General features: G+C 39.5%; 1 protein-coding gene across 2 annotated transcripts; it reads left to right on the top strand.

Annotated features, from left to right (window-relative positions):
• The first annotated feature begins 316 nt into the window (after positions 1-316).
• LOC113569185 (tripartite motif-containing protein 16-like protein) lies at positions 317-14,885 on the top strand. 2 transcript variants are annotated; one of them, XM_035529002.1, is made up of 8 exons: positions 317-552; positions 8,153-8,313; positions 9,175-9,769; positions 10,234-10,329; positions 10,531-10,764; positions 10,845-10,995; positions 11,991-12,047; positions 12,302-14,885. In XM_035529002.1, exons 2-8 carry the CDS (start codon positions 8,219-8,221, stop codon positions 12,826-12,828), a joined length of 1,755 nt encoding a protein of 584 aa, XP_035384895.1. In that variant the 5' UTR covers positions 317-552; positions 8,153-8,218; the 3' UTR covers positions 12,829-14,885. The 2 variants fall into 2 exon arrangements, with proteins under 2 accessions (XP_035384895.1, XP_035384896.1); XM_035529003.1 differs by lacking the exon at positions 10,845-10,995 and having other exon boundaries at positions 12,302-12,394.
• Positions 14,886-20,490: the final 5,605 nt, after the last annotated feature.

Below are 20,490 nucleotides of genomic sequence, written 5' to 3'. Positions count from 1 at the left end.
AGCCTGTTCTGGCAGGGGATCTGCCCGGCACCCCTGTGTAACTTTCTGTTGATCCCAGCTCAGAATCATTTTAGATTTATATACTTGGGAGCAGTTGATGTTTCTTCCATAAATATCATGGATGTAACACCATTTAGCCAGAATTAAGATTAACTAGTGTAGCCATTCTGCTGATCTTAGCTCAAAATTATATTAATCATATAGGCTTAATTCTAGCAATACAGACATACGTTTCATGCATGTATAATGCATTTACATGTCAGTTATAAATACTGTAATAAAATGCTCTCAGTGTTGACTGAACTAAAAATAATCGATTAAAAATCATAAGCGCAACATTTAGTTGTATTCCGTAAATCATGGATTTCCACCAGCGCTGAATGAAATGTGAGCTTTGATAGCTGGGACGTCCGTCGTTTGCTGGGTGGTCGTCATTGGTTACGACCAATATTAGTAAGTTCATACCGAAACTGAAAGTGAACCCCAAGATGAAGAGCCTCATATTCGTCTGCTGTACAGGCCTGATAGCTTTCCCGTACGGCTGCAGTTCAGGTAAGACCGCGATTTACCCAAATATGTTCAATCAACCGTCTCGCCGTTTGTCCGTTTAAATAAATCCCTTCAGTGAACCACCTGCTACCCAAAGTTTGTGTCGAGCTCTGGGAGACTTCGGACTCTTATCAGGGCGACTTGTTTACATTCGGCCGTAAAAACCCGCCTACGCGTGACATTTGAATTTGGCGTTTAACGTGAAATTCAGGTCGCTGTCAGAAATACAGAACCGGAGGGTCTGAATGAACGTGGAGTGGCATTAAAGGGCATTAAAGGGCATTACCGCAGCCTCACGGGACAGAACGAAATAACGCAGGAAGCTGCGCTGTAAATGCGCAGGGTAACAGAAGAAAATCGCCAGTTAAGATGGTGTCAGACTACTGTATAAATTTCATGGCATGGAAATAACTCATTAATTAAATTTTGAACGGTCTAGAATCTCCATGATATAAAGAATGTGTACGCTTTGATTATATCTATTAAAAATATTCTGACTCATGAAATTTCTAATAGTTAATATTTAGTATGATGTGTGGAACAGGTGTTTTCGTGTCCCCACGCATAAGGTATACATTTTTACATGAATTACTAAATGATTTTGGGTGACTGTGGTTAAGAAATGTCCCATAGTTTCTGCACACGACTAGTTGTATTTCATAGTGTAACTTTGTGCAACCTTTAATCACGGGTTTTTGGTGCTGTAATTTAATACTTCATTGCTGTTTTGTTTTTTTGTATGTTTCTACTGTCTCTCTATGTCAATGATCAATAAGTCACTAAAATCTTAAAGAAAACTTTCAAATCTTAAAAATTCTGTTGAAATGATGGAAAATAAGATCTGAGTCTTCTCCCCATTTTCATTCAGTCTATTAAGAAATCAGCAAAGCAAGTCAGTCCGTTCAGTAGCTGTTAAAGTTCAAAGTTGAAGAACGGCCAGTCAGTACCTAACATCCAATATAATTACATTACATAGATACCACATGTTTACACAGATATAGCACCATTGTATCTAATGTTACACAAATACAGCATCGAATGTTTAGGTATAACTATATTGTTATATAACATTAACATATATCAGTGCCATGTCCATACATTATGTCCATACATTTTATACATTATCGTGATACACAAAGAGGCATAGTGCTTTATGAAAGTTTTGGCGTAGCTTCTTATATTTATATAATATATAATATTTATATAATGTATAATATTTTCAATTCAATTAAACTGATACCCCAGTTGTTAACTTCACACAATGTAGAAAATCTTTAATTTGTAGTCAATTTATCAAGTGTGGAATATTACTTGCCAGTTGCTAAAAGGTAAGAAAAATATGAAATCAAAACAACTTTTTTAAGTATCTTACGGTGTAACACAATGCATGACTGATTCCTAAAGACTGAGAAAGAACAAGAAAACACTTTAAGCGACTAGCTATCAAATCCTTATAGCATATGACGCGTATTTGGGGATGAGTGGGGAACCTGAAGACAGAAGGTTTAGCTCCATCTTAATCCCGAGTCTGACTTGTCATAGTCCTCTATCTTGAAGCGTTCACTGAACATGTAGGAATCACTGACAGAAAAAACCTTCACTTCTTAAAATTAGCTACCTTTTTTTAAATATACTTTTATACACTTTTCCTTCATTTTTTTACATATTCCATCATGTCCAAATTATTAGCATTATGCAATTTGATATTCAATACTTATACCAGGTAGAGTTTGGTTCCATTATATTCAAACAAGGGACGTCTCTTTAAAAAAAATAAAAAGATCTCATATGCCCTCCTAATATTGATAACACTGTTTCTTGTACCACTTGGTACCCTTTGCTAAAACAAACCAGAATAATCCACTTTGGTCCTGTTCAGCTCTCTGCGCTGTGTCTCAGATACCCACAGAAACATGATAAATCTTCATGCTTTCAAACACACTGTTGTACGACTCTAAACTGATACAGAAGCCCTCAAAACACACTACACTGAGATCACAAGTCACCTTAGGAGACACCGGATAATATTTTGATCACTACTTTAACTTTCTGAAACTCCGGTCCTCCTAGTCCATCCACATGAGCAGTAGTGTGGAGATTCCAATCCTCTTTGTCGAGGAGTAGCCCGTTCAGTGGTGTAGCATGGAGTTGTGGCTAGCTCTTTAGCTGAATAAGGCTAACTCACTTCACGCTAACAAACAATACAAACAACACATACGGTGGAGAGAAGGCTATACTTTCACGATAACAAACCGTTAGACTAGAAAGCAACAGGAAAAAAGTTACAGTTTGGGCCTGTATACTGCTTATATTAAGTCTAAAAATCTAAGTTCAGGGGAAACTATCTTATTCCTTGTACTGGGGAATTTCATTTCTTTATTGCTTTTCTCAACTATTTTATGTTTTCTGTGAATGTGCAGATCACAAATAATTCCCTGACATACAATTTTTGTCATTTTGTTTTGTTTCTTGCATAGCTATACTATAGCTGAATCACCCTACATATCATCTGTACAAAGGGTTCTTTATCACTCTGCCACATAAACACCAAAGCCAAACTCTGTAATCCCTCATCTCCTGTATCTGGGATCAGCTCTGTAATCCCTCATCTCCTCTATCTGGGATCAGATCTTATTTATTTACTTAAGATGCCCTCTAGTGTTGATTTGCAATAACACAGTTTCAGTCTACTTTAACATTTATTCCTTTTTGCATGGTTGAGAACTGTTTTGAAAAATGTAACTTTTTAAAATTACATTTTGTTGGCCATTGTAAGATTATATTCACTGAAACTGAGTCTGCGGGTTGTATTTCAGGGTCTATTTTAAACCTCTCTAGTCATTTGATTTTTGTGTTTGGGGTCAGCCAGAGGAGGATGGGCCCCATCTATGAGTCTTGGTTCCTCTCAGGGTTTCTTCCTCGTGCTCTAGGGAGTTTTTCCTTGCTTCCTTGGCTTGCTCACTGGGGGCATGGACTCAGACATGTGTAAAACTGCTTTGTGACAACAGCTGTTGTAAAAAGAGCTGTATAAATACATTTAACTTTACATTTGGCTTTGAAATTGGCTTCAAACATACAAAAACAGTTGCTTTTTATAGTGTTTAAGTATACCAAGTATAATGTGATCTTACATATGAGAGACATCTGTATCTTACCTGTAAATCTAAGACTTCACTGATAATGCCAAGACATTATTATGACTATTAGATTTCTTGTTTTAATTAAACACATTTGTGATATTCCTTACAGTCCTAAAGGCTACTCTGAATATGACAGACACCAGCTGGCCTTTTATATGTGTTTTGCTTTATGTAACTATATATTTTGTGGCTTGGATTTTGATTTTAGTTTCTTGTATTTAGCTTTTTTGAAATCAGTTATTTTCAGGGAGGTTTAGATCACTAATCATTCCCTCATATTCAGCAGATCATGATTGTTTCTTACAAAACTAAAACTCTCACTAAATGTGTAGTGTTTGAGTGGGTGCAGGTAATCCAGGGTCCAGTCCCGGTTCCATCTGAGGGTCTTTCACACTTCATTCCCCACCATGTTCCTTATCCTTCATTTTCCTATTGGACCTGTAATATGTCGGGTTTGTTTGACTGGGAGGAGATTAGCCTACATTAGCTCTGGCAGTGTTAGCTAGTTCACATACACACTGTGCTCACTGCTCAGTTAGCCTGGGTGTCACGGTTGCAGATATCACACCGAAGAAATATAGGTAGAGCCTTAGGTGTGGGGTTTATGTACAACGACTGTGGGAGCTGGAGGCAGTATGACATATGGTTGATGGGCTGAACACCTTTGAAGGACCTGATGTACCTAGAGGGCTTGTTTTCCATTAAAACGGGGACACACCCAGAGAGAAGGGACGGAGGACACCATGCTCGCAGGAACAAGCCCAGAAAACACACGTCCCCATACAAACCGGTGTAGCCTTTATCTATGGTAACCTGTCACTTTGTATAGATCAGGATACTTCTTGCTTTGTTAAGTTGCTGGTTGCTGTTTTGCAGTGGAGAGATTTATAACACCTTTTTCGTAGAGTTTTTGTTGTATCCGTTGTCTGGCCGTCTTCATCAGTGATGTAGGCTAAATGTGGCCACACTTGGCTCCTTGAGACCGTCTTTCATTGTTGTTGTAGCCATGCTAGCTAGCGAGCTAGCGAGCTTCCCGCCTTCTCGCTGCTCGCGACAGCTGGAGTGTCACCCGTCCGAGTCAAATTAGCACGCGCAGTTTGATTCACATGTCCAGAATACTGATTCGGTTCCTCATGTTATGTTCAGTACTGAAAGCATCGAATGTTACGGAATCGACTCGTTTGCAACACTGTGGTATTGAAAAAGCACCGAACTTTCGATGCCTCCTGCAGCTCTAGTGAGGGGAGTGTGGAGGGGTAAAGTGTGAACTCTGTGGTGAGAGGAGTGAAATAAAATATTGAATAAAATAAAAAACTTAATATGACAAGTGATAGCTTTTGAGGGTAATTAAATTAAATATCATTTCATGGATTTATTGCTGCTCATATCATTTATACATTGTACAATTGTTCAGTCCTACCTGTACGTGTGTTTTTAATTTATAATTAAAGTTGATTCGTCAGTCCCCCTCAGTTCCTCTGGACTGGGTTTTTAAATAGTGTTGTGCTCAGTAACAAAATCGGCATAAACGTAAAACATTTTCACTAGTAACAGCTGTAATGTAATGAAATTATTAGATTAAACGTAGCAGAGTAAAGGCTGTTATCCAGAGTGCCTCGATGTCTCCCTCTACTGGTCACTGAGAGACATTGTCACATGAGAACGAAAGTGATAGAAGCGCTCTCGCTCCCAAAACACACAGAATATCTGCTTGCTCTCAGACTTTGCTTAGGTAAGTTTACATTTTTATGATTTAAACATAAATATGGATAAAAATGCTACATGATTGTAAATTAGGCTTTAGTATTTGTTTTTGTATGAGTACTTCTTCCTGTCTTAAGTTTAGGTGTCATAGTTTACTAGTAGCAAATTGATGGCCTTCATTTCCTCATAAAACACGATCTTTTACCTTAAAGAGTCCAAAATGCGGGGAGTCCCCCCTCCTGAAGAGACAAACACGGCAGCGTCTAATGAAATTCTAGTCATATTTGTACATCGTACGTTATTAAATCTCTGAACGTGAGAAGTCGCTGTAAAGTGTTTTACTATCAGGACTATATCAGGTTCTTACTGAACAGCCACATCAACGACGCTATGACTGAGAGGTTAGAGGAACTGATGATTCATATCTAGAGATCCAAGGAGAAGACTGGAATTAAAACCAGGAAAATTAATTTTGCAATTGATTTGAAACGAACCATTTAAACAGTGCTACAGAGGGTGTTTATACCCAACCTCAATATGCACTTTACACAACAGAGAGAAAATTACAAATTAATAGAACAAAGATAGTGTTCATAGTCTTAGGTTTTAGAAATAAAACTAAAGTAATAGACATTAAGTGGCACTTGTGATAATGGTGAGTAAATGGCACCTTATGAAAAGTTCAATGAAAAATGAAATGTACCATTTCACCTTACACCTACCAGTCAGTCAGGCAATACGGGTTTCCAAAGTCTGTGTCAGCAATAGTCCCTTCTAGTCACTAGAGGTCCTCCTAGCCTGAACACTGGCCTGGTTACCATGGTTTCTGTCACTGAGCTAACCTGTTCCTGCTTTCACTCATCAATCTTAAACTCTCCCGTCTGTTCAGTTAGTGTGGAGTTTTACCATATATTGTAGTCAGCATACCAAGCTGCAGTCATTGCCTGCTTACTTGCTTGCTGGTTTACATGTTTGACTCTCATCACGAGGGTATTGGGTTTGAGTCAACTCGTTTGCTACACTGTAGTATTGAAAAAGCACTGAACTTTCGATGCCTCCTGCAACTCTAGTGAGGGGAGTGTGGAGAGGAGAGGAATAAAATATTAAATTGAATATTATTGAATAAAATAAACTTAATAGGACAAGTGATTTAATAACTTTTAAGTGTAATGAAATTAAATATCATTTCTTGTGTTTATTGCTGATCATATTGTTTATACATTGCACATATGTTCAGTCCTACCTTACACCTTGACCAAGTTCTACTGTTCACGTGTGTATTTATGTCCTTTCATTTAGATAGACTTATAATTAAAGTTAATTCATGAGTGCCCCTCAGTCCCTCTGGTCTGGGTTTCCATATGATGTTGAACACAGTAACACAGTGAAAAAACATTTGCATTCTTAACAGCTGTAATGTAATGAAATTATTATATTAAGATGTTCATGTAAACGTACCAGAGTAAAGGCTGTTATCCAGAGTGTCTCGATGTCTCCCTCTACTGGTCGCTGAGAGACATTGTCACATGAGAACGAAAGTGATAGAAGCGCTGTCGCTCTCTTAGCACACAGAATACCTGCTTGCTCTCTAACTTTATTTAGGTGTAACGGAGTTAAAATAGACAAAAAGAATACATCTGTCTAGGTGAATTCATACAATATTGTTTGTAGAAATGAATGTTGTTTGTTTTTTCAGTATCTACATGGGTTAATATTATATTGCAGAAGCATATACGTTAGTGTATCAAGTTAAACTACAATTCCCTGTTCACAACTGCAGCTGCACCTGAACTTTCGTGTTTTGATTCCTTTGAACCCTCATGTGATCTTTACTGAGTACCGCAGGGTTCTACTGAAGGCAAGTCGAGAAGGAGAGAGCTCTGTCATTGTGGTTCTTTAGGAAAATATACAATATACAATAATATAGATTAAAATATACAATAATATATATTGGAAATATACAATAATATATATTGTGAATAAGAAGCACAATATTGTTCCCTTACATAATTGTTGTCTTATTAGTGAGCATTATTTTATATTATATATATATATATATATATATATATATATATATATATTATCTATTTATTTATCTATTTATTATTTATTTATTTTATTATTTTTACTTTAGCGTTTTTTTCTTTGACAAGAGTCTCTCTTTCTCTCTCTCTCACACACACACACACACACACACACACACACACACACACACACACACACACACACTCACACACACACAAAGTGTCTCTAATTGATCAGTTATGCCTTGTGGGGAAATGAGTCCGAATACATGAAAACATTTTTCTTTCCTTATTTAGAGTTTTTCGAGCAGTTGCAGCAGTAACCTAAAAAAGGACCATTTATGTGTATACAGGCAAAAGCTGATAATAAAGACAATCCAATAAGGGAAACCAGATAAGAGTGCTGAGTCATTTGAGTTTGGAGTCTGGACCACAAGCACACGCGGACACACGCACATGTCACGTATAGCACAAAGTACAGAGTCTTCTGATTCTGTTCAACAGGAGTAATGTTAGTTAGACGTGTATAGAAATGAAACATATAAAGACTTAAACATTTAAAAATATTCTGAGGTTTCTGGTCATCATGTCCTGTCAAAGGGGCCATCAGGGCATTTTTGTGATAATATAATGAGAGATTGTTTCAGACTTAATCTGCTGCAGGAGTTGATCAGGAATTCTGACATTAACAGTTTGGGTTAAAATTGTGTTTGTCTATTTGTTTACGTTTTGTAGGTTGGTGAAGTCCGGCTGGTTCTGTCTGAGGGCTTCATTCTGAACATCATCCATCCAAACTGATTCATGGCAGCAAAGGAAATCCAGAGAGCAGCAGGGGAGAGTGATGACAGTGATAAAAGCATGGATGGACAACGTCTTGACCTCTCTGCTGAGGAGATGTTAGTGGAACTGATGGTTCATATCTAGATATCCACTGAGAAAGTGGAAAATTAGAATCAAAGCAGGAAAATTCATTTAGAAATTTTGGAAAATGCCTGATGATTTACACAACATCTTAATACGAAATGAACCATTTAAACAGTACTACAGAGAGTGTTTATACCCAACCTCAATAACCACTTTAAACAGCAGAAAAATGTATAATTAATATAACAAAGATACAGATTATTTTTAGGGTTTAGGGTTCTAAATGAATAAAATGAAGGAGAAAGATGTTAGACTGAATTTGTGATAATGGTGAATAAATGGTGCCTTCCAGAATGGAAAATTCAATGAAAATGGAATGTAGCAATTTTTTTTCATGCCTGATTCTGCCAGTCAGACAATCCTGGTTTACAAATGGAACTTTTTTCAGTTTGACACTTGAGCTATAAGCCTAATGCAGATAAATAATTGAAGCTTTACCCTCCTGTTAGCAGGGACCCCACCTGCCTAACGATGGGTATGAAGGGAACTCAGGGAGAACCTTCACTGAGGATGTTTACTACCAGTTTAATGATCTGATCATCCAGTGTTATTCAGTGTGGATCTGTGTTCTAATGGAAGAACAGTAAAAGAGTGTTATAGCAGGAGGGTGTTAGAACATGCTGGGTATTAAAGCAGGAGTCTCACAGCTGTTTTAAACACACGTGTCTGGTGTCTTTTGACTGTCCATCAGTGTCCTCAGCACACCCTTCACACACAACTGCATGCAGTTTGTACAAGTGCTAACTGCTGGTAGAAGCTTCCCTTAGAAAACTACATTACCCACAAACCTCCAGTGCAAAACTAAAGAAGGAATGATATTGTTTTCTGTGCAGGAAAATGGCAGAGGTCAGACTTTCAGAAGATCAGCACCAGTTCAGCTGTCCAGTCTGTCTGGATCTACTGAAGGATCCAGTGGCTATTCCCTGTGGACACAGTTTCTGTATGGTGTGTATTAATGACTGCTGGTATCAGGATGATCAGAGGGGAGTCTACAGCTGCCCTCAGTGCAGAGAGACTTTCACTCCAAGACCTGTTCTACGCAGAAACTACATGCTGGTTGAAGTGGTGGAGAAACTGAAGAAGACAGAATTCCAAGCTGCTTCTCCTGTTCACTGTTACGCTGGACCTGGAGATGTAGAGTGTGATTCCTGCACTGGGAGAAAACACAAAGCCATCAAGTCCTGTTTGGTGTGTCTGGCCTCCTTCTGTGAAACTCATATCAGACCTCACTATCAGTCTTCTGCCTTTAAGAAACACACGCTGGTTAAAGCCTCCTCAAGACTACAAGAGAAGATCTGCTCTGAACATGATAAACTGACTGAGATCTTCTGTTGTACTGATCAAAGTTTCATTTGTTATTTGTGTATGATGGATGAACACAAAGGTCATGATACAGTGTCAGTTGCAGCAGAAAGAAATAAGAAACAGGTGAGAACAAGAAATCTTATAGAAACAGTTCATGATAATTCTATTTCCTGTGTAGAATTACTTGCATTTCTTCATTAAAGAAGCTAATTGTTCATTTCAGTTGTTATTGTTATAGGAAATATTTGGAAATTGCTTATTAAAATTGAGGGTTTTTTAAACAAGGTAATGGCAAATAAAATGTGTGAAAAATAAAATATATGAAAATTACAATTTAAATTGAGATTACTGTGGTAAACATAGTGGTGAATTCAATTGTTTTTACTAGACTTTAGTACAGTACAGGTTGGTCAGTGAACATTAGAACAGCCAACACCCATCCTGATGCTTTTATACCTCCAGTGTAACACATGACTGTCTCTAATCTCTGTGGAAAAAGAGTGAACTTTATCTCCTTACCTGACATTAATGTTCAACCTCATAGCTCATCATTTACAAACAGCTGAACATACTGTATTCACCCCCAGACTGAGCTACATGAGGAGCAGAGGAAACACCAGCAGAGAATCCAGGAGAAAGAGAATAAGGTCCAGGAGCTGAAGCAGGCTGTGGATACTCTTAAGGTGAGTACTGAGCAGAGAGCTGCTGGAGCAGCTATTTCAGAGCCTCTCCTCCAGTCAGCCAGTGAGGAGACCAGTGTTGGGACACTTTGGGATCCTACACAACCACAATGTGCACTGTAAGTCATCCAAGATCACAGTGAGAGAGTGGATAATGGTTCAGCTTTAAATGGACCTCCATCTTGTCTGTGTGTCTCCTAACAGCGCTCTGCACAGACAGCAGTGGAGGACAGTGAGAGGATCTTTACTGAGCTGATCCGCTCCATTAAGAAAAAACACTGTGAGGTGAGAGAGCTGATCAGGGATCAGGAGAAGACTGGACTGAGTCAAGCTGAAGGACTGCTGGATCAACTGGAGCAGGAGATTGCTGATCTTAAGAAGAGAGACACTGAGCTGGAGCAGCTCTCCCACACAGAGGATCACATCCATTTCCTCCAGGTAACAAACTCTGTCTCAGCTACAGAGGAACCTGCTCCTCATTAAGTTTCTATAATGACTCTTCACAAATGTTTGTTAAGGCAAACTGTGTCTCTTCTGGATCTGTGGACTCATACATCATCTCTGTCCATCAACATCCCTCATTTGATGGAGTGAAGAAATCTCTCTCTGATCTGAAGGAGCAAATAGAGACATTCTGCAAAGAGGAATTCAGCAAAATCTCTCCACATGGTAATAGGAGCAACAGAATGTGGTGTCAGAAGTGGGATGGTGCTGTAGAGACCATCAGGAGTGTGTTCATGGTTAAGAACCCACCCTCTGCTGTTAGGGGGATGGTATAATGCCCAGTGTGTGAACCCTGGTGAGGGACAGGGGCGTGACCCTGGATGATGAAGGGCATGAGTGTTTAGGACCCATGGAAGGGGTGTAGTGGAGGTGTGCTCTCCTCAATGGGGAAGGCAGTGTGGTGACAGAGACCATCACCCCCTGAAGGAGAGAGGCTGATGTGATGGGGATTGTCACTTCAGGCAGGTTAAACAGCCATAATCTGTAATCTATAAAATATAAACTGGCAGCAATAATCACACACATTTGTGTGATAATAGTTTGAAACTGATTCTTCTATTAAATAAACAACAACAAACCCCATTAAACCTCACCAATATATAGAAACAAACAGGAGAGAGAATGAAGATTTGTGTAGGGTGTGGGGTTGTTTTGTTGTGTGTGTGTGTGTGTGTGTGTGTGGTGTGTGTGTGTGTGTGTGTGTGTGTGCACGTGTGTGAAAAACCAAATATACCACTGGGCTTTCGGATAGTACATTTATAAAGTATAAAAAACAAAATATAGATCATTTTATTTTCACATAGTAATTAAACGTTTAGGAATATAACTGACTGTGTCTGTAACCTACTTAACCTACTGTAACCAGTCATGAAATTAATAACACACACACACACACACACACACACACACACATGGCGGGGGGGGGGGGGGGGATTGAGGGAAAGAAGAGAGAATAACTGAGACACAAATGAAGACAAATAATCTTTCTGAATAAACTGACTGAACTTTGCCAAAGTCCGTTATTCACAGTAAGATTCAGGAATGTTTTGTTTTTAAATAAATAATCCACATATAATCCCACTGTTAGTCTGATCAGGTTCTAAATGGAGCATTTGGGCCTCATTCATTCTGTTGGATATTTTGATTCTGTTTCTCCACAGCTGCAGCAGTTCAGATGTTACCACCAGAGCCAAAGACCAGAGAAGATTTCCTGAAATGTAACACACACACACACACACACACACACACACACACACACACACACACACACACACAAACACAGAAAGAGAAACACATTTAGCTGATTTCAGTATGAATCTGCTGTTGCTACCATAGTAACTAGCACAGTATAATCTTTAAATATTTCATACGGAAATGTATGAAAACAGTAACCAACAGACAAATGTATCTTTACTGAAATTAATATAAATTAATACATTTTGTAAATTAAACCTAAAATGCTCTTTTTTAGATTTCTGTCAGCTGACTCTGGATCCCAACACAGCACACCGTCGCCTCATTCTGTCTGAGAGGAACAGAGTGGTGACAAACAGTAAGAGAGTCCAGCCATACTCTGATCATCGAGAGAGATTTAACTACTGGACTCAGGTGTTGTGTAAGGAGAGTGTGTGTGGACGCTGTTACTGGGAGGTTGAGTGGAGCAGTGTGGGATGGGTGTTCATATCAGTCTCATATAAAGATATCAGCAGGAAAGGACGGGGTAATGAGTGTGTGTTTGGACACAACACTCAGTCCTGGAGTCTGGTGTGTTCTTCTAATCTCTCTTTCTGGCACAACAACATTGAGACTGAGATCTCAGATCCACCGTCCTCCAGAATAGGAGTGTATGTGGATCACAGTGCAGGAACTCTGTCCTTCTACAGAGTCTCTGACACAATGACCCTCCTACACACAGTCCACACCACATTCACTCAGCCTCTCTATGCTGAGTTCTGGGTCTATGGAGGATCAACTGTGAGGTTATGTGATATAAAATAATGTTTTGATATTTTACTATTCTAAGTAAGTTGATTTAATTAGGAGTCAGATCAGTTTTAGTCTGTATCTACAGTACATACAATAGTCTTTCACACCACATTTACTCAGTCCCTCTATGCTGGTTCAGAGTGGGTCATTGGTTTTTTGTTAGTGATAGCTCATGTGTGAGATTATGTGATCCATAATAATGTGTCTGTGCTACATTATGGTCAGTCATGAGAAGATGAGAAATCCATGCACACTATAACATTGGTCCTACATGATATTGTTAATTTATCCATCTTAGCCTCTCTGATCTTGGTTAGGACTCTTGAATCATCAGTTTCACTGTTGGACACAATAACAAAACACACAGAAAGAGGCCCATGAGTTTATTATGGTCAATTACTGTCACTTTTTTAAAATTAAAAAACATGTACTTATAACTTGATTCCTAGATGATTTTAGGATAAATTTTGCTTCATGAGTCTTAAAATAATCAGAGGTTTCCAGAGAAACAAGATGTTTCAGACAGGTCTTTCATCAGCTGTGCAAGCAAATTGTTTCTGGAGGTCAAAGAGGTGAAATCATCTTTTTTGTGATGATTAGATCATAAATCATATTGTGGATTATTTCTGAAATAAATTCCATATAATACATGAGCCCATGTCACATCTACACAGGGTCCCATTAAACTTAGAATTATGTATCCGGGATAAATTGGATTTCTGTATTTTCTACTGTAAAACTGTATCAGATTGTTTATGTGTTATATTTTAATCAGTGAATTCTCTTCTCCTCTCCATCTGTGGAAAGCAGAAGTCCAAGTAACCAGATGAATGTCAGTGTACTGTATGAAGGTCCCGTAGTAGATAAACCAGCAGTATCAGGCTCTTAATCTGCATTAGCAAAGAAATCCCAGAACAACAAAACAGGGTCACTACAACAAACAGGCAGTGGAATAAACCACTCACCATTCACTTAGAGTGTTAGGGTCTGAAGTTGTATGTTTGTGGGTTTGTCCAGCCTATGTTAATCATTTATCCAAGTGTCTTCATGTTCACTATAACTGTTACGTGTGAGTGCCACCCTTGTCTATATGTTTGTGTCATTAAATGTTTCACAACGCTGAGACAGTCTGTGCATCCTGCTCCACGCCCTGCAGCACTCGGGCACCATTACAGATTCACTTTATAAAGGGATGTAAAAGTATTAAACATGTAGCAGGTATCATGGGCAATCTTTTGTAAACTTATTACTACAAAACTATACCTAAAGAAACAAAGAATAGGAGAATGAACTTCTTACTATTATAATTATTGGTGCAAAATTACATTATCAGTTGAGAAATACATTTTACTGTTTTCATCGCACTCCATGCATCTTATAAGACATTGCATCCTCCTTTTTGGCAAGAAATACAACGCAATACATGTAGTGGATTCGGAAAGAATTCACACAAATTCACTTTTAGCACATTTAATTATGATTTAGATTTAATTTGAAATAGGGAAATTTGCCATTGATCAGAGTTATGAATCCTTTCTGAATCCACTGTACATATTTGATCAGTGACACTGAATTTGTTGTGCTTGTTCTATTCTCAAGCATTGAATGTTACAGAATCGACTCATTTGCTACATTGTATAATTGAAAAAGCACCAAACTTTCGATGCCTCCTGCAGCTCTAGTGAGGGGAGTGTGGAGGGGAGAGGAATAAAATATTAAATTGAATATTATTGAATAAAATAAACTTAATATGACAAGTGATTTAATAACTTTTAAGGGTAATGAAATTAAATATCGTTTCTTGTATTTATTGCTGATCATATTGTTTAGACATTGTACATGTGTTCAGTCCTACCTTACACCTTGAACTAGTTCTACTGTACATGTGTGTATTTGTGTATTTTGATTTAGTTAAACTGTATATGTGTGTTTTTAATTTATAATTAAAGTTGATTCATCAGTCCCCCTCAGTTCCTCTAGTCTGGCTTTTGAAATGTTGTGCTCAGTAACAAAATCGGCATAAACGTAAAACATTTTCATTAGTAACAGCTGTAATGTAAAGAAATTATTAGATTAAACGTAGCAGAGTAAAGGCTGTTATCCAGAGTGCCTCGATGTCTCCCTCTACTGGTCACTGATAGACATTGTCACATGAGAACGAAAGCGATAGAAGCGCTCTCGCTCTCAAAACACGCAGAATACCTGCTTGCTCTCAGACTTTGCTTAGGTGAGTGTGGTGGAAAGTGAGAGCTCATCGAACACAGACAACTTTATGCATTGAGTAGTAAGAATTTATTGAGTTCTGTTCACACAGCGGTGTGCCATTCCCACTTGAGATGCGCTTTGGTAGGCCCCACTTAGGGATGATTTCGCTTAGGAACATTTTGGCTACCGTTTGTGCAGCTTGCTTGGTAGTGGGAAATGCTTCCACCCATTTACTGAACATGCACACACACACACACACCAGCATATACTTCTTTCCTTCTGCTTGAGTTAGTTCAACAAAATCAACCTTCCGATGTTGAAACGGTTCGGGTGCTGGGGGATGGCTACTCAGTTCTGTGTAGCAGTTCGCTTTGAGGAGTGTTGAGCGCAAACAAGACAGCTGGAGCAAAAGTTTTGAGTAAGTGTTGCAAGTCCGGGCGCAAACCAGTGCTTTACTATGCTGTCCACAACTCCCCCTTTGCTGATATGGCTACGCCCATGAGCAACTCTAATCAGGCCCAGCATGTGTGATTTAGGTAGGCAAGGTTTGCCTGTCGGTGTGTGTGTCCAAACACCATCACGCACCCTGCAGTCTAGTTGTTTCTACTTGGTGTGTTCAGTGACAGTGGCCCCTGACAGTGGCTCTCTTGTAATGTGGCTTGTGGGGTAGCAGCTGTTTCCTTTACTACTTGCACAGTGGTTTGGGTTGCGGTTGCCTTCGCCACTCTGTCTGCCAAATTATTCCCCTTGCTAATTTGGTCTTCTGTGGTTTTGTGAGCTGCACATTTCTCTACTGCAGTTGTTCTTGGTAGCAAAATGGCTTCTAGCAGTGTATTGACAAGATGGTGAAATATTTGCCTGAGCTTGTCAGGAATTGCCTATGTTTCCATATGGCTCCAAAATCATGGACTACCCCCCAGGCATATCTGGAATCAGTATAGATGTTAACCGTTTTGTCTGCAGCTAGTTTGCTTGCTTCCGTCAGTGCCACTAGCTCTGCAGTTTGCGCTGAATAGGAAGATGGTAATACTTCTGTTTTGAGTATTTCGTGGTCTGTTACTACAGCATATGCTGCCCTATTAACTCCTGTGTCATTCCTGCTTGCTGACCCATCCACGTAGAGGCATAGGTCTGGGTTACTTATGGCTTCTTCAAAGAGATCAACCCGTGGCATACATACTTAAGCTAAGACTGCTGTGCAGTCATGTGGGTCTCCATCCTCCTCCGTAGGAAGGAGCGTAGCTGGTTCAGTGTTGTACACCTTTTAACAGTTATGTTAGGCATGTCTAGGGGGGTAGTGTGGTATCGCAGCCATCGTTGGGCTGATAGGTGTGACACTCTTTGGTCCTGCAGTATTCGGTGTACTATGTGTGGGACTAAGACAGTAAGAGGGGAGTATGCCACTATATCTCTTGAGGCTAGTACAGCTTTCTCGGCAGCTGCCACTGTTCTGAGGCAAGTTGGTGTGTTCCATGCTTCTGGCATAGGACTGATGTCATGTAGCCACCTTTCTCATCTACCATCTGAGTGAAAGGTTTGTTGGGATCTGGTAACCTTAGGGCAGGCAGGCTTTGCGGTGCTTGTTTTAATTCTACAAATGCCTTTTCTGCCTCTGGGGTCCAGGCCAACTGTATCGCGTTCCTGGCTTTAGTGGGAATAATGGCTCGTAACGGTCCCTCCAATTCTGCATAGGATGGAATGAACATGCGACAGTAGGAACACATGCCTAAGAAAGACAACACTTGTTTCTTTGTGGTTGGTTTAGGTAGTAAAATTATAGCTTGTGCTCGGTTTTGAGAGAGTCTGTGTGTATTTCCCTTAATAATGTTCCCTAAGAAGGTTACTTCCTCTTTACAGTTCTGCAATTTCTCTCTTCTAGCTTTATGTCCTGCAGCTAAATGTTTTAACAGGCACAGGGTGGCTTGTTTGCACAACAATCATTCACGTATTGCAGCAGGGTTGTGCCTGCAGGAATGGTAAGACCTTCTAAACTTTGTTTTAATGGCGTTTTATAGATGGTTGGCGATTCACAATAGCCCTGACAGAGGCGGGTGAATGTGTAGGGTTTTTCTTCAAAGGAGAAAGCAAACCACAAATGGCTATCTGGATATAGGGATACGCTAAAGAAAGCATTCGCCAGGTCCATGACGGTGACGGTTCTCTTCCTTTTATACACCGACAGTGGCGATAACGCCCAAAGAAAGAAATGAAAAACAAGTCCTTAAACGATCTTATCGTCGTTAAACGATGATTATACATGTGCTGTCTAAGCACATAATACTCCCTCTGCCCTGTCGCTGAACCCCATGAACAGAAACAGATATGTAAGCATCATATGAAACGTCTGGTTTTGGCACCACGCTTCCTCTTTTGCAATGCAATGGTCTGCCGGCTTATCCTGCTTATTGCACACAAGGCTTTTGTAAGCTTAACTGTTGCATTATTACTGCCTGATCATATGTTGTGACTATAGAAACACACAAAGCTCATTGAATTCCATAACAATAAGTTTACATTTTTATGATTTAGACATAAATATGGATAAAAACTCTACGATTATACATTATAGTTGTAAATTAGGCTTTAGTGTTTGTTTTTGGACAAGTATTTCTTCCTGTTATAACTTTAGGTGTCATAGTTTACTAGTAGCAAATTGATGGTCTTCATTTCCTCATAAAACAAGATCTTTTACCTTAAAGAGTCCAAAACGTGGGGAGTCCCCCCTCCTGAAGAGACAAACACAGTAGCGGGTCTAATGAAATTCTAGTCATATTTGGACACTCTGAAAGTGAGTACTGAGCAGAGAGCTGCTGGAGCAGCTATTTCAGAGCTCAGTCAGGCCTCTCCTCCAGTCAGCCAGTGAGGAGACCAGTGTTGGGACACTTTGGGATCCTACACAGCCTTAATGCACACTGTAAGTCATCCAGGGTCACAATGAGAGAGTGGATCATAGTTCAGCTTTGAATGGTCCTCCATCTTGTCTGTGTGTCTCCTAACGGCGCTCTGCACAGGCAGCAGTGGAGGACAGTGAGAGGATCTTTACTGAGCTGATCCGCTCCATTGAGAAAAAACGCTGTGAGGTGAGAGAGCTGATCAGAGATCAGGAGAAGGCTGAACTGAGTCAACCTGAAGAACTCCTGGGTCAACTGGAGCAGGAGATTGCTGATCTTAAGAGGAGAGACACTGAGCTGGAGCAGCTCTCCCACACAGAGGATCACATCCATTTCCTCCAGGTAACAAACTCTGTCTCAGCTACAGAGGAACCTGCTCCTCATTAAGTTTCTATAATGACTCTTCACAAATGTTTGTTAAGGCAACAATAAATAAAACATTAGAAAATATATACTGTACTGTATTTTTAATTCTTGTCTATGATGTTGTTCTCTGTAGAGTTTCCCATCCCTCTGTATCTCTTCTGGATCTGTGGACTCATACAGCATCTCTGTCCATCAACATCCCTCATTTGATGGAGTGAAGAAATCTCTCTCTGATCTGAAGGAGCGAATAGAGACATTCTGCAGAGAGGAATTGGAACAGTGTGTCTCCACACGGTAAGAGTAATAACACAGCAGCAATAACACAACAGAAACATCACAGCATTTCCAAGCATCAAAATGGTGGAATATGTCTTTGTATTGTCCCATTATTGCTGACCATAGTCTTGATGGGAGATGTGAGTCCATTTGGTTCTTTGGGTGGTTAGAGGAGCAACAGAACATGGTGTCAGAAGTGGGATGGTGCTGTAGAGACCATCAGGAGTGAATCATGGTTAAGAACCCACCCTCTGCTGTTAGGGGGATGGTATAAAGCCCAGTGTGTGAACCCTGGTGAGGGACAGGGGTGTGACCCTGGATGATGAAGGGCTGGAGTGTGGAGGACCATGGAAGGAGTGTAGTGGAGGTGTGTTCTCCCAATGGGGAAGGCAGTGTGGTGACAGAGACCATCACCCCCTGAAGGAGAGAGGCTGATGTGATGGGGATTGTCACTTTAGGCAGGTTAAATAGATATAATCTGTAATCTATAAACTATAATCTAGCAGCTATAATCACACAGATTTGTGTGATAATAGTTTGAAAGTGATTCTTATATTAAATAAACAAAAAAAACCATTAAACCTCAGCCATATATAGAAACAATCAGAGGAGAGAAAGAAAATCAAAGATGAGACTGATCCAGTGTTGTCCAGTGAGGATGGTGTTTCCTTTGGGGTCTGGATCCTTCCATGGTTTCTTCCCTGTGATGGTTTCGGAGTTTCTCTTTTCACTGTCACCTTTGTCTTGTTCATTAGGGGTCCAGCCCTGGTTCCTGGAATGTGGATTTGAGAAAACTCTGTTGTTACAGGTTACGGATTGCTGGCTCCGCCTCTTCTTGCATGCGTTCAATTATCTTATGTATTAAACTTCTCTCTCCAGTACTGAGGTGTGTGTGGTGTGTAGTGGGTTTCAGTATGAACCTGCCATTGCTACCATGGTAACTGACACTGTGTAATTGTTAAATATTCATTAAGAAAATGTATGAGGACAGTAACAAATACAGATAAGTTTATTTAAATTATTTTGTAAATTAAACCTAAAATACTAAATTAAACCTAACAGAGACAATTATTTTAATTTAATTTAATTTAATACATTTTGTGAATTAATCCTAAAATGCTCTTTTTCAGATTTCACAGACAATTTTATTTTTATTTAATTTAATATATTTTGTCAATTAATCCTGTTTCTGTTTCTCCACAGCTGCAGCAGTTCCGATTTTACGATCACAGCCACAGACCAGAGAAGATTTCCTGAAATGTAACACACAGACACACACACACAAAGAGAGAGAGAGAGAAACACATTTTTCTGATTTCAGTATGAAAACAGTAACCAACAGACACATCTATCTTTACTGAAATGAATATAAATTAATACATTTTGTGAATTAAACCTAAAATGCTCTTTTTCAGATTTCTGTCAGCTGACTCTGAATCCCAACACAGCACACCGTCGCCTCATTCTGTCTGAGAAGAACAGAGTGGTGACAAACAGTAGGAGAGTCCAGCCATACTCTGATCATCCAGAGAGATTTGACTACTGGCTTCAGGTGTTGTGTAAGGAGAGTGTGTGTGGACGCTGTTACTGGGAGGTTGAGTGGAGCAGTGGGGGATGGGTGGACATATCAGTCTCATATAAAGATATCAGCAGGAAAGGACGGGGTAATAAGTGTGGGTTTGGACACAACACTCAGTCCTGGAGTCTGTGGTGTTCTTCTAATCTCTCTTTCTGGCACAACCATATTGAGATGGTTGGCATGGATGAGCACTGTTTGAGCACTGAGAATTAACCTTTTTTTTTTTATTACATTTTCTTGCCCATTGTAAGGTTATGTTCACTGAAACTGAGTCTGAGGGTTTGTATCTGAGGGTCTCTTAAACCTCACTAGTCATTTGATTGTTGTGTTTGGGGTCAGTCAGAGGAGGATGGCCAC

The sequence above is a fragment of the Electrophorus electricus genome, chromosome 8 (genome assembly GCF_013358815.1).
Source record: "Electrophorus electricus isolate fEleEle1 chromosome 8, fEleEle1.pri, whole genome shotgun sequence".
Classification (NCBI taxonomy): Eukaryota; Metazoa; Chordata; class Actinopteri; order Gymnotiformes; family Gymnotidae; genus Electrophorus; species Electrophorus electricus.
This window is presented reverse-complemented; position numbering and strand designations above follow the sequence as displayed.